This window comes from Arctopsyche grandis, chromosome 7, assembly GCF_051622035.1.
Source record: "Arctopsyche grandis isolate Sample6627 chromosome 7, ASM5162203v2, whole genome shotgun sequence".
In the NCBI taxonomy this organism is placed as follows: Eukaryota; Metazoa; Arthropoda; class Insecta; order Trichoptera; family Hydropsychidae; genus Arctopsyche; species Arctopsyche grandis.
Window position 1 is genome coordinate 18,373,002 of NC_135361.1, and position 15,398 is coordinate 18,388,399.

The following is a 15,398-nucleotide window of genomic DNA, read 5'->3' on the forward strand; positions in this document are numbered from 1 at the left end:
AGCTTTAACTATCGTTACATATAGTTTTTTTTAATTATCTACGACCTACGTATATATTTGTCGAGTAAATCTATAAAGTGCTATGGTAGTTGTCACACACTATAGTTCCATATGCTTCCATTGAACCGTATGTGTATGTACGATTCGCATCCACTAAGCAAACGTTTACAAATTTCAATGGGTCGAATAAATGCAATGTAGTGTAAGGATTAGTCGAAATTGGAATTACGACCGGTCGTGCGATGTTGATAATAATAAGTTGTAATTTATTGCACAAACAGGGTTGAGCGAAAATGAACCCCGGGAAATATTATATTATATTGAGTGCAGGTAAAGAACGATGCAGCTGTTCTGTCGCCAATTTTGTGCCACTCTTATGAGGCGTGCAAGGAATTTGTTGACCTTTACTGTGTACCTATAAGTTTTTCTAAAAGTTTTCCAAACGCAATAATGTATGCGTGTGTGTATTTGAGCAGTTAATCGTTTGTATTTATTCCCGTGACTCTCCCCTCGTATGCGAGCTCGGTCGTGATTTATGCCCTTTTTATTATTAATATCATTATACGGATTGTAGATATTGCGTTCATTGAATTATCTCGTATTTTTCATACACTATTTGAACTGAGTAATTGAAACGCGCGCTCGATCTCCTCCGCACATGTGTCGAGTAAATAAAAATCAAAGTGTAGCAGTCGTATGCTAATGTGTGTAATTCACCTCCAAATGGACATTTACATAAGTTAAATTACAGTACATACAATAAATGTGCGTAAATCAAACAAGTAAATCATAACGATTACATTATTATTTTTTAAATTGAAACATTTTTAAATTTAAGTTGACTTTTCGTATCAATGTGGACTGCCATGTCGTTTCTCATCTCGAATTCATCTATCGTCGTCTTCCCGAGAAAAGTGGGGGGAGGATGATATCTGTGTCCTCCGATTGCATAGTCCTTAATGATCTCGACTCGCAGGCCATGACTTGTCGCAGTTCGGCCTGAAATTTTTAATTTTAATTGTATACATAATATTTATTTATTTAAAGTTTGGACCATTGCAGCATTACAGGAATTCCTAAAGCGCCACAATGGTCAAAAATATAACAGAAATTAACGTAATTTAATCTAATATATAATTTCGAAAGAGACTTTGTATGTAAGGTTTAAAGGTTTGGGTGGGAGCATTGAAAACAAATCAAAGTTTCTATGAAGACGATGTCGATATCGTTGAATATTATTTTTTTTCGATTCAAATAAATTTAATAAAAAAACAAATGAATGTTTTCTATTAGATTGTTTTGCTGTTAATATTACAAATACCGAGCGAAGCCGGGTAACGCCACTAGTATATAATAATATGCATGTAAAATATACATATGTAGTATGTAAAATCTGTTTTTTAATGGAAATCGAATAATTCAGTCCTTGGTTGAATTTAAAAAATGTGTTACCAAATAATATTTTATTCCACATTAAATCTAAAATATAAAAGATTTTTAATAATTAATTTAAAATTATTTAGTAAATTAATCTCAGAGTTCTTAGATTAAATTTATTTCTTACTATAGACATCTATGAGTCAAAAGTAAAACTTAAATAAAATAGGCATCTGTTTTATCTACAGACTTCAGTATGAGAAGGAAAATTTTCGTGTAAATGGTTATAGAATTATGTTCATAGATGTCGGTAGTCAAATTTGATTAAATGAAATGTTACTAAATTTACATATATATTTTAGTTTTTTTTTATTTCCTATTATATATTGAAAAATTTACGCGTCGCTTCTATTAAAAATTTATTAGCACCTTCGAGTTAAATGGTGATAGTCAACGACTTGACTAGTTGAGCTATATATATAAATATGATTTTGTTCCGTATTTCACATTCTACATATCTAAGCACACGGATAATTTTTCAAAATAGCACCATTTTTTTTTTCACAATGCAATGTTCAAAAGCTATTAGTTTTATTTCAAATTTCTTACCAATTCCTTTCCAAAAGCACTCGTTTAAATGTCAACTTGCTAATCACTAATTACTAGAGCTTATGTACATACATTAATACAATTAATACAATTCTTATCTTATAATAAACTTTATCAATACAATTATTTGTCAAATACTAATAATCGTATTCTTGACCTAGCTATTAGTAGTTTCCCCTTATATATTTCTCGTGCTGACTCTACGCTAATCCATGAAGATTCTCATCATTTATCCTTTTGCATCTCAATAATTTACAACAAATCTTCACCCTTGAATTATAATTATAATAAAACTTTCCTCTTTAGAAAAGCTGACTATGCTACAATTATTCCAATTTTAAGCGATATCAATTGGAATTCACTTTTGTCCAATTTAAATATTGATTTAGCTTGTAAAAAATTTTACGATACCTTACAAAATATTATTGAATGCCACGTCCCTTTTACTCTTAAATCTAAGCGTACCAAATATCCCCCTTGGTTTACATCGTCTCTTATTAAAATAATAAAAGAAAAAAACAAATTCCATAAAAAATTTAAAATTTATTCAAATCCCTTAGATTATCAAAGTTTTTCACTATTAAGAGCTCGAATTAAAAAATATTCTTTAATCTGCTTTAGAAATTATATTTCTCTTATTCAAAATAATATTAAAACTAATCCCAAATCATTTTGGTCATATATAAATTCAAAAAAAAATACCTCCTCTTCATATCCTTCCGTAATGTATTATGGAAATAAGTCGGCTTCACATGGTTCTGAAATCTGTACCATTTTTGCTGACTATTTTGACTCCACTTTCAATCGTGATTCTACCATTAACCTTTCTATCTCTAATACAGATACTTCTTCTTGTAACTTATCTACTTTTCATTTTGACTTATCTACTGTACTCAGTCACATCAACTCTCTCAATGTTAATCTTGGTGCGGGTTGTGATGGTTTGCCTTCTTTTTTCCTTGTTAAATGTGCTGTCCCATTATCTCTTCCCATAACAATCCTTTTCAATCTTTCTATGTCGAACGGTAAATTTCCTGACTATTGGAAATTATCTTACATCACCCCTATTTTTAAAAAAGGTGATAAGAATCTTATTGAGAATTACCGTCCTATATCTAAACTATCTGTCATTAGTAAAATCTTTGAAAAAATTATCTATAATTTCCTTTTCTCCAATTTCAAAAACTACATTATACCTGAACAACATGGTTTTTTTAAGGGGAGATCGGTAGAGACTAACCTGCTTAATTTCACTAGTACTCTCACATCTTATATGGACAAACGAATCCAAATAGACGTCGTTTATACGGATTTCTCTAAAGCTTTTGATAAAATCAATCACAACCTTTTACTCAATAAACTTTGGTCCCTTGGAATCCGAGGAAATTTATTTCGTTGGATCTCTTCGTATATACTAAATCGTCACCAAATCATAATTCTCAATGGTTTTAGATCATCACTTAGACATATTCCTTCCGGTGTCCCACAAGGGTCGCATTTAGGTCCCTTATTCTTTTTACTCTATATTAATGATATCTCATACATCTTCAAACATTCCTTTATACTTCTTTACGCTGATGATTTAAAAATTTACAAACCTATATACACCATAGACGATTGTCATAAGATACAAGAAGATCTAGATAGATTCTCTATATATTGTTTAAATAATGATCTTTTTATTAATCTAGAAAAATGCTCTATTTTAAATTTCACTAGAAATAAGTCAATTATTACTAATCAATATCAATTAAATCATTCAATCCTTAACACGTCATCTTCTATTAAGGATCTTGGTGTAATACTCAATAATAAACTAGATTTCTCTGAACATATTTCTTTTATTACCAACAAAGCATTTAAATCTCTTGGATTCCTACTCCGCTCAACAAAACCCTTTAATGATCCTTATGTACTAAAATTACTTTATTTTTCCTTTGTAAGGTCTCACCTTGAATTTGCCTCAATTATCTGGTCACCTTTTTATTTATCCCATATTAATTGTATTGAGAAAGTTCAACTTAAATTTATTAAATCCTTACGCTACCTTTTTCCTACCTATACCCATTCTACTGTTTCCGACATTTTAAAAATCCTTTCTTTTAACAATCTTTCTGTCAGGCGACGACATTCTGATGCTATATTCTTCTTTAAGCTCATAAATGGTTTCCTTGATTGTTCTGATTTACTGAATAAGGTTAATTTCAGAATCCCAGTTCGATACCCTAGACGCGTTACACTCTTTTCACTTGATCCTTTCAATACTAATTCCCAAAAATATTTTTATCTGCAGCGCGTTTATCGTATGTTTAACGGAGAGCTGAATGAGGTTGATCTGTTTGGTATTTCCCTACATCAATTCAGGTCTAACATCAAGAGAATCTTGACCGATTGATTCATTTTTTCTTCTATTCTATTTTTCCAATATTTCCATTATTTTTATACTTTAGTTTAGTTATGTAATGTGCTATTTAATCATATTATAGCTTTCATTCCTTTCCATTTCATTTGTTTATTTTGTATTTACCTTTTTCATTTGTTTTTTATATTTGTAAATTTCAATTTCTTCTTATATTCTATCTTATAACCTTTTCCAAATATTTTAATACTATAGTTTAATTATGCAATGTACTACATATTTTGTCATGCCTTTATTCTTTACTTTTTAATTTGTTTTCCTTATATTTATCTTTTTCATTTTTGTAAAAATCTATTATTGGACTCGGGTGTTACATATATTATTTATTTACTTTTTGTGTTTTTTATACCTATCTCTGTACATCCTGTCTGTTGATTTTTCAATTAATAAAATAAAATAAAATAAAATAAAATACATATGTATATGTATGTAATCGAAAGACAGTCAACGGAAGTGGAGTTATGAAAAATTTTCAGTTAAATATTCAGTACCTCTGATTTGTCATAATCCTTAAAACACTGACCTGATTAATTGATTCTTTTGGACATACATATTAATTGAGTATTTTGGACATACATACATATTAATTGAGTCTTTTGGACATACATATTAAATATATATGCACATATGTATGTATGTACATATATATTTAAGAAGTAAGACACGCAGGAATTTCAAAATTGTAGAGTATAATAAACCTACTTTGTCTATTGATAAAGTAAAAATGATGATGCATGATAATGGTGAATACGATAATTAATTATGGGTACCAAAAGTGTGTGACAGATGGACGTCGCTGTTTTGCCCGATGGTCCACCGCATTGGATTTCAGAATTTGATCGCTTGCCCGGATTCCAATCTCGGCTGAAAGTCACTTGAGCTGAACTGCTGCTCAACTGGGCCACAAACATGGCCAGTGCCAGGACAAGTATTATCGGACGGTACATCCTAAGTAAACGTAAAACAAAAATAGTAAAAACGTAATATATCTACATATGAACGTTTAATTAACAACCGGAGCGTGACGACTTCTCGATGAATATTCATTTTAATATGATTTTAAATTTTAATTAGTAAACGTCACAACTTTATGAGGTACTTACATTTTGAAAGTGCGTGTTCTTCGGGTAATCGTCGGTGATGGATTTTGAAGAATGAATGGCTTGCGGTGAATCCGCTTTTATACTTTTGTTAAAGGGAGGCGCCACTCCTCCACCCTCCACAGCTCTGGGGTGAGTTTCAACCCACTGGATATTCAAAAGGGATACGTTAATAATATCTATGAAAATAAACATGTTTCTTTCGACTAATTTTGAGAAGACTTTTAAATTTACTGTCCGTATACCTTTACGTGTAACTTACTGATTTCAAGGTTGTCATGTACAAATCTACTTTTCATAAAAATATTTCATCTCCATTCAATAAATTTACTTTCTACAAAGAACATACTGTTGTTAATATAAAAAGGATCTATATTTTTATCATTGATAAGAGTTTCTGATGTTGGTTCTAATACTATCATTACATCCAGAAATCGCAACCGGAAGTCTTATACATATGTATGTACTATATCCTACATTCTACACTTACCCTGTAATGGTTGTCAATTGTCAATTAGATTCATCCACTAGGTTTCATGACAACTGAACATAAAATAAAAGAACATGAGTGCTTTATGATTTTTGTATCACGTACTATTTGTAACTTTTTGCGGGTTGTGTCGATTATTCTATAAGTTCACTTGTAGCTGTGTTCAACAGTCGTGTGTTCCATTGTTCGTTCAATAATCGTGTGTTTTCTCGTCATGTATTCAATTGTCTGGTCATCCAAAAAGTATTCTTACCTCGATTTATCGAACAATTTCCAGATGTAAAATACTTTTTGTCATTTGTATGTATGTACATACATGATGTTGAATATATGTATGTAGAAATAGATACGTATTCATCCACAAGACACATTCATCCACATCCACAAGATATATTCATCCACAAGATATGTATATAATAATTGTTTAATGCGTGTCCACGTGCGTGTATGGTAATGTATACGAAGTACACCATGCTTCGTCTCTCTTTCTTCCTTTGGAATTGTATATGGTGGAAAGAGACGCGGCATAGTGTGGGCTTTGCGCATGTCACTGTACGAAGTACTCACTCACCATGCTCCGTCTTTCTTTCTCCCCTTGGAATCGTGGAAAGAGACGCGGCATATAATAATTATATTTAAAATTTAATTCATATTTTTTAAACTCGTATTTTTAATTTATTCTTTTGTTTATGTCGGCCGATCATTATGGCAGCTTCCTTGGATCTAAATTGCGATATTTTACCAGGTGCACAAGTATGTGCACACAGGCTACTAGTCATATATATAATATAATATAAAGTCGTAGTATACATGCATAAAGGCGTTGGGGGGGATATTGTTCTGGCGTTTGTCAGTTTTATATTATATTTAGAAAATTACGATGTTATCTATAACTATGTATGTATGTACATATGTAGTTGTAATTGTATTAGATTGGATTATTTGTATTAGTCGTGGAATGAAATTTAACTTAAATATTATATGTAATATAAAATATTCATCGAACCTACAGTATGAGCCTTACGTTATCCTGTTTCAGGTATGAATCTTTATACGCTCACCTTTTTTTTTCTTCATTTTTAAATGCTCGTGTACTTACACGTGGAAAAATTATTAAATAATTCAATCGTACTTTCTGAATTAGTTATCGTTTTAATCAATATTGAAGGATACATCGCTATCGTTTGTACCGTAATAAATATTTGGAAGCAAATATTTCAGTAAAAAAGTGTGATTATATGAGATATTGAATTGTAATTTAAACGTGTTTGTTTAAGACTTCAGTTTTAGTTAATATAAATCAATTTTAATTTTATAGACTTTTCACTTTTTTTTTCACTTTTTTCAAGGTTTTTGCTTAAAATAAAATTTATTAACATATGAGTCGTTATAATTGAAAGTGGTATATATGTAAGTCCACTTTTCTTCGTTCCGAGGAATATTTCGCAAAACATATAATGTTTTGCGTTTAACATTATTTTAAAATACTGTTGGCCTACAATACGTTTATTCCGTTTTTCCGGGAATCTGGACATATTGAATTAATATAAGTGATAACAATTTGTGAATTATGTCAAACAGAAATAGTGTTTTTGGAACTGAAAATTTGACTTTCGCCACTTTCAAATATAACGGCTCATATATTGGTTCAACATTTTAATGCGACTGTGAGCCAATTTTTTCTCCGACACAAAGTTGAAAAATATACTAGCATTTATGGAAAGGATTAAAATTTACCTACTAAATATTTGTACACATATTTCTCGTACTGTCTGATGTTGTTCAAATAAAGGTTTAATGTAAAATAATCAAACACTGAATTAAAAAGAGTTTAAAATTAACATTCTTAAATGTTGTATCTTTTATCAACAATGTCTATAATTGCAATATTTGTTTGTAAATGTTTTTTGTCAGAAGTTGTGAAATCGGCAGTGCAAACATTATATTTTTAAATCCTATTTTTCACTCTGTAAATAATTTTTTGCTTTTTTTTGTACAATATAAACTCTTTTACGAAAAATTTCAAAGGTCTCACCCACCTTTCAGGTTTAGCTCATGAAATATTTATTTAGCTGAAACGTATATTTCTTTGATTCTGCATAAACAAACATTGGTATATAAATTAATTTGAATAATAATGAAAAAACTTTATTAATCTGAGAGATGTCGTTCTCTGAAGGGTGAATGTCCAATCGTTAACCAAAATCGAGATGACAGTTTTCCGTAAGATAATTTTAATACAAATTTGAACATCTCTTATTTGTATCGCATGTATATGTATTTGTAATACGTTTGTGAATTTATTTCAACTTCGTATTTCTTGTCCGAATGTGTGTATTCAATGCTCGAGAATATTTTAACTTACAATGCAAATATTGCAATTGATCACTTGTTTCGTATTGTATTGAAAAGCTATCAGAAAATACAGCAGCTACATACGTATGTATTTGAAGGGAATGAAAAATATTATTCTGTTCTTATTTCCTCGACGATATTTGATATGCATTTACGGATATCTAGCCATGATATATGGGTGTCAATATGTAGTAAAACCAATTTGAATATATGCTATCTGTAGTTTTATTAAGATATGTATATACTAAAAAAGTTTAAGGTTAGGGCTTAAAAATTCAGGGGCCTTCAAGTAAGATGGATCATCACTTTTATTTAAAGTAAATAAATATTCAAAGAAAAATAAATTTTGAACTCCGGGTCTCTAGAAGTATAAACATAATCGCAAATTCTTCAATTATCAGCTTTTTAAGTAACTTCATATTTTTTTATTAGTTATTCAGCCTCTCAAGATTCGCCGGATTGTATTTATGTATGTATAATGCTGCAAAAATTTCTCTCCATCGATGTCTCTGTGGATGATATAAAATTCGTATTGTATAAATGCTTGATTGTATTATATACGATGTTTGCAATGCACTTTGCAATGTTTGACCATATGTAGATGCCATGTATAATGTAAAAATATATATGTAATAATTATGTATTAATATATAATTTGGTATTTATAGTACACTCGTCGCATTGGAGTGATATGTAAGGCGTGTGTACATGATTAATTGAAAAAAAAAAATAAAAAAACGTTAATTTAAAAATATTATGAATATTGAAAAAAAAAACAACAACACCGCCATTTGCGAATTGACTGATTAAACATATATAATTATAGTTTACGTGGGAATTGTTCATTAAAAATAATAATATTTAAAAATAATTATTATTTTAATATTGTAATAACCCAAATTCAATATTTTACAAATCAAATTCTACACTTTTCGACTGAAATTAAATATTTTACAAATCGAATTCAACATTTTACAAATCAAATTTAGCACTTTACAATTCAAATTCAACGATAGAAAATGCATTCTTTATAATATCACGTTTTATCATTAAGTTTGAGACTACTATAAAAAGGAAAAATGCAGCCGCACTAAAAGCTATACGTTTGTTTGTTTTCCATTTAAAAACTGTATGTGTGAAACAATTTTTCATTTTTTTTAGCTTGTCTCCTCACTATATCTAAATTCGGCTCTGCATACTTATCTAGTTTTTTGCGAAATGAAGTATTTACTATTATAAAAAATAATTACTTTTATTATATTCTGTATAGTTTTTTTATATTATATTCTATGAAATTATATGTAATTATTATCATCATTTATAGCTATTCACAATCCACTGCTGGATGAAGGCCTCTCCAACACACTTCCATTCGTCTCTGTTTTGGGCAACTTTCATCCATCTCACCCCACACATTTTTCTCTTTTGATCTTATATCTTCCTTGCGGTTTTCCTTTCACCCTTTTACATTCTTTCGGGTACCATTCTAGAAGTTCTTTTGTTCACCTTTGATACATTCTTCTAACTACGTGACCCAACCATTGCCAATTGAATCTTATCACTCTCTTCACTATGTATTTATGTACATGTATATCCACTACCCTTGTCATTCTTCCCACCCACATATTCCGATTCATATTTCTACTCATTTTGCCGAGCATACATTATTCTATACTTCTTTGAGTGCATTGGACTTATTATTATACTCGTATTATAACCAAGCTTCATATTCACATGACATCAATAGAAATAAAGTAAAAATACCCTTATACCCCTACATTTATCGAGTATAATTTGGAGTATAATGTATATACATATGTATGTACACACATATATGTATATTATAATATGCATATATTTTGGTGCATTTAAATATTTAAAAAAAAATATCATCTCATCTACAGAAGTCACAGAAAAGGTTTTACTATTATATATCAAAAAGGAAAATTAATTTTCCTTGGATCAAGTAGTTAAGGGGTTCCTTCATAGATGTCTCTACACAAATTCGTAAGATATTTATTAAATAAAATATTTTTTTTATTACTTTAGTTAAGAAACTGGTTCCATATAATTCCATTAAATCATCGGTAGAATAAATTAATTTTATATTTGAACATTTTATTACTGTGTATTTCATTTGAATAGGGGGAAATAAAAGTTGGGAGTATTTTTCTTAAGAAATGTTTAATTTTCTTTCATTATATTTTTTTGCTATGCTTCTTCACTTTAGTGTCTATGAAACATGTATGTTGGAGTTTTATTTTTAAATAAAAGCTAAATTCTATAAAATTGCACTTTCAGAAGAGTCTTTTCTACATTTGAACTACGTAAAATATATACGTAAAAAAAGACAATAAGGAAAAACCAAACACACGTTTGATACAAGTGTATGTACAAAATAATAATAATATCGTGAACCAAACCAAAAAACAGACTCTCACTGACTGTGTGTGTATGTGTTCTTATAAAGTAGTTTTTTGAATCAATTAACATTAACAGTCTACTGGACGAGTTCGGCAAATGAAACAACCTTTTTTCCAAACGTTCAAATGATATCCGTATTCGATACACATGCGTGTATGTGCACCAATTTATTTATACTTCAAAATTAATTTCGTAAAATAATGATTTATTTGCGTAAGAGATTAGAATGGTTTTAGTAAATCAAATTATTTTTTTTCTGGCACTAAAAATAATGAATGATAAACAAACTGGAAAGCGCCGTTCATATACATATGCAGCGTATTCCCGATAGTCACGCACGTTTAAATTATACATACAATATAATATATCGGTCGTCTCATTCACCGAACTATTCGGGTAAGTAAGTAATGGCAGGCACAAGTCGTAAACGCTAAATTTCGCTTATTTCCTACACAAAATTTCGACCTACTTACACACTACTACAAAATACACAACTTTTCAAATTTCCAAAATCAAATTTTTCACTTATGAAAAAATAACGAGACGATAAAATGGCACTTTTTTACTTTTACAATATTTTTTACAGTCACTCCGAAAACAAAAATTCAAATAAAATAATAATAAAAATAATCTTTCCGTTTGCATCACCACGTTCATGTATATTATTAATATTATATAATGTGTATTGTATAACATGTACACCCTAAAACGACGAATGACCAACACAAACAATGTACACATAGAGAAAATAGTACGATTTGAGAGAAAAATAAACACGATATATGTACGTATGTATGTATGTACAAATTCTTTCGAATGTATGAAAGCTCAAGCTCGGCTTTTTAAACGTTCGTATTCATACGCAATTATTTTTATGAGCTTTCATATTTGAAACGAACTTTAGTGGGCGTTTCAACAAACGTTTTCAACCCATTAATAATTCCCTTAGATTTAAATTCGCAGAAACATAATACTTTATTATATCATAAAGAGAATTATTAAATGCGATGCATTTGTTGTTACACTTGTTTATAATATGAATGTATGTAATATGCTAAATTTAATTCTATAGTATACATTTGTTTTTCAATATACATATACATATATATATATATATATATATATATATATATATATATATATATATATATATATATATATATATATATATATATATATATATACTATACATATACATATGTACGTATGTACATATATGAATATATACATATATAGGTTTTTTTTCTATACATATATCTATGTACGTATAAATCTTGTTGACATTCTTATTTGCAAAATAATTTATTGAAATTTCAACCTTTTAAATGACACGTATTGTACTAATTGTAGGTTTACATACATTTGTTTAAATTGACCAAAAAAAATTACAACATTGAAATGAAACAAGCATGCATTTAACTAATTCCATTGCTAAAATGAATTGCTTGTTTTATTTATATAATAGAGAACATCAATAAGTGAACTTTTATTTATTTTTTTGTATATCTGTATGCGTTTATTTTAGCACTGAATTAGTGGTTGTCTAGAACTATGTAGCATAAAAAAATTAGATCTTTGAATAAAAAAAAAATAAAGTTCATTCACTTTTTGACAACAAGTATACGAATCGTATGTAAAAAGCTAAGCAGATCATTTTCGGAAAAATTATAATGTAATGTACATATGTATGTACATATATTTTATAATGGAGATTTCGCTATACACGTTGAAGAAAATTCACTCGTTCGCTATCGAATCGTCTCAGTCGAATACGGGACTATGCATTTCATAATCGCTCGTGACAATTGAGGCTTTGACGTGATCTTCGTCCATTTTGTACTCGTCCATTCCGGTTCTGCTGTCCAAATTGACTTGAATGGCTATCCTCCTCTCCGCGTTTGGACTGACCTCTCCTCCGCATTCCGTTTCCGGCGAGTGCTCCTGCATCTTGTTCGAGATCTTGGTGATGGATATCCTGCTTTCGATGTCGTTGTCCACTGTCGGTGGCGATTGGACAAACTTGACTTTCTTGGTCATGTCGCTCGTGACTAATGGAGTGGGTGGCTTCGCTGCTTGCGCCTTCATAGGCGGCGATTGGGAAGCTTTCGGCGAGGCTTGAGAAACGTTGGCATTGTCCGGTCTCTTGTTGTTGACGTCCATTATGACGAGGTCCGGAGTCGAAGTCTCCGAGGGGCGTCTGGCCGGTTTTTCAGGGGGATCCCCCGGTTTGTGGGTAGTCTTGTGCTCGGCCGCTTCAGCGTTCGTGATGTTGTCTTGCTTCTTCCATTTCGTGCGGCGATTCTGGAACCAGATCTTCACCTGGAAAGAAAATTTGTCGCATTATTATAAATCGGAACGGTGTGTAAACATAAAATTGGGCTTTTTGTGTGAAATCGTTTGTGTAGTTGGGCGAGTCTCTTTACATACTATATCTGGAAAGCATCGAGGGGATATACGTATGTACACTGGTTTATTGCAGTTGCATTCGATTTGCATACGTTATTTGCGCAGGGGTGTCTCGCAGTGTAATTAAAATTTTCAATGCGAAATGTTCGTTGCCAATATTTTCATTTTGAAATTGAACGATGAATATGTTCTATAGTTTAAAATTGTATATACATTTTTAGTGTAACATTTTGATTTACCAAAAAGCGATGTATTTCAGTACATTGTGTGCTATTTTCATCTGCGAATTTCAATATTATATTGAAGTCATAAATAGGGTTTGTATCGAAACTCGATTTTGAAGCATCATTGATAGTTATATTATATATAGAATATCGGAAAATTTTCTATGATAATATTGAATCTCGTATAGGTTTCCGGGAAAAATTTTCCGGTACAATTTTTGGTTACAGATTTTATATTTGCAATATTTTCGAATGCCGTAATACTACATACATATTATACATATGTATATTTCCTAGAAATTTGCAGTAACATTTTACGCGGAAAACAAAACTGCATATTTTAACAAAGAGTATTATGTACTTTGATTTAAATATTGTGCTATTATTATTTATATATCATACACATAAATTATAAAGTATATTCTATAATTGTATGTACCTACATATATAAAGTATGCATTATTAGAATATGAAGTGTATTTTAGTATTTTATTCATTTGTAATCATACATGATTTTATAATATATATATATATATATATATATATATATATATATATATATATATATATATATATATATATATATATATATATATATTAATTTAGTAAAATAGTCTTATGTTAAGAACACACTCAAAAATTCGAAACGGAACGTGCGATAGGAAATTCGTACAAGTTTTTTTTAAATTTCTTTAAATATGAGAATCGCCGTTATCGATCACTGTCAATACAAACATAAAATATCACCGAAAAAACTCCAGGGGGTGAGTTTTGCCAAGGATCACGGCGGTACAGACTAAGCATGCACGCGTTTTTTTTTTTGCATGTGCCTCCAAAAATTTTAATCTGCCTAAAAAACACGTGGCTTTGTACTGCTGTGTATCTGCACCTTTAAGAATTTTCTCTAGTTCTTAAAACTTATTTTCAAAATCTCACATAAATATATGTATATGGGATATTATATATACATAAATATAAAGATATTAAATTTTGTGAATAAAATACTATTATATCATCAGTATTAAATTTGGGCTCAATTCGGTTACTCGTCAGAGCAACTTATTACAAATAATAAGAAAGAATAGACCATTCTATTAATGTTCAAAGCAAGAGATCAAAAAAGCTTGTAAAATATGTTTTTTCTAAGAAATTAACAATAGTGTCTTGACAACTAGCCTAGATATTATTAAAAAAATATACAGCTTGGTAGTAGTTCATATATTTATATTATTCGAATGAATGCTGATTACAATAATATTTGCGATAAAAATTATAAAACAATTAATTTTAAATTCTAATAAAGAAAATAAAAATTCATCGAACCTAACCTAACCTTTGAATCCATCGACTATGCCGCCTCTCTCAAGTATTTTAAATTTAAATAAATTAACGATGTCGACTATTAAGACTATTCTCAGCGGCGTATCGAATAATTTTGTAAACAAAAATTGATTGAACAGGTCGCGAGCCCTCACTGAATTCACTGTCCATGAATAAGACATACGGCGATGCACGGACGTGTATACACGTTCTAATTGAAAATCAATAATCAGGGAAACATGTCTCGCAGAGGCGCGCACCGCCACTGGAATAATTCACGCTAATTGCTCGTACCCCCGCACGCCTCATCAACCATACCAAAAACCCATAACATAACAAAGACAACACATGTACATATATAAATTTGCAAAAAAATAAACATACCGTTGAATATTCACTCGCATATATTAATTGGAACGATGCGGCGATGTTAATGGACATAATATAATAGTATGTACAGGGTGGTTTGATTCTGGTTTTTTTTTTTTGTTTATTGCTTTTTATTATAAGCTCGTGTGTATGCATGTGCACGCGGTGCTTTATTGGTCATTTAAGTCGAGCGGACAGGGCCGTGAATAAAACATGAAAAGGCTATTAAGCTACCACACATCGATACGTGTTAACTCGCCGATGTGGTTATTTTGATAGCCGAAACCTCCGCTTCCAACACTTCT

At 30.1% G+C, this 15,398-nt stretch overlaps 2 protein-coding genes across 2 annotated transcripts in view; both read right to left on the reverse strand.

Moving 5' to 3' along the window:
- Nucleotides 1-723: 723 nt before the first annotated feature.
- LOC143914660 (adipokinetic hormone/corazonin-related peptide-like) lies at nt 724-5,543 on the reverse strand. The gene is made up of 3 exons (XM_077434952.1): nt 5,509-5,543; nt 5,176-5,353; nt 724-999 (listed from the first exon to the last, which is right to left on the reverse strand). Coding segments are annotated over exons 1-3 (288 nt in total). The 5' UTR covers nt 5,511-5,543; the 3' UTR covers nt 724-891.
- A 6,992-nt stretch (nt 5,544-12,535) lies between these two features.
- The window catches only part of NK7.1 (homeobox protein NK7.1), a 138,188-nt gene continuing 135,325 nt past the window's right edge, over nt 12,536-15,398 (reverse strand). The window contains exon 4 of the mRNA XM_077434176.1: nt 12,536-13,093. Within this exon, the coding sequence (XP_077290302.1) occupies nt 12,536-13,093 (558 nt within the window). The remainder of the gene's footprint in view (nt 13,094-15,398) is intronic.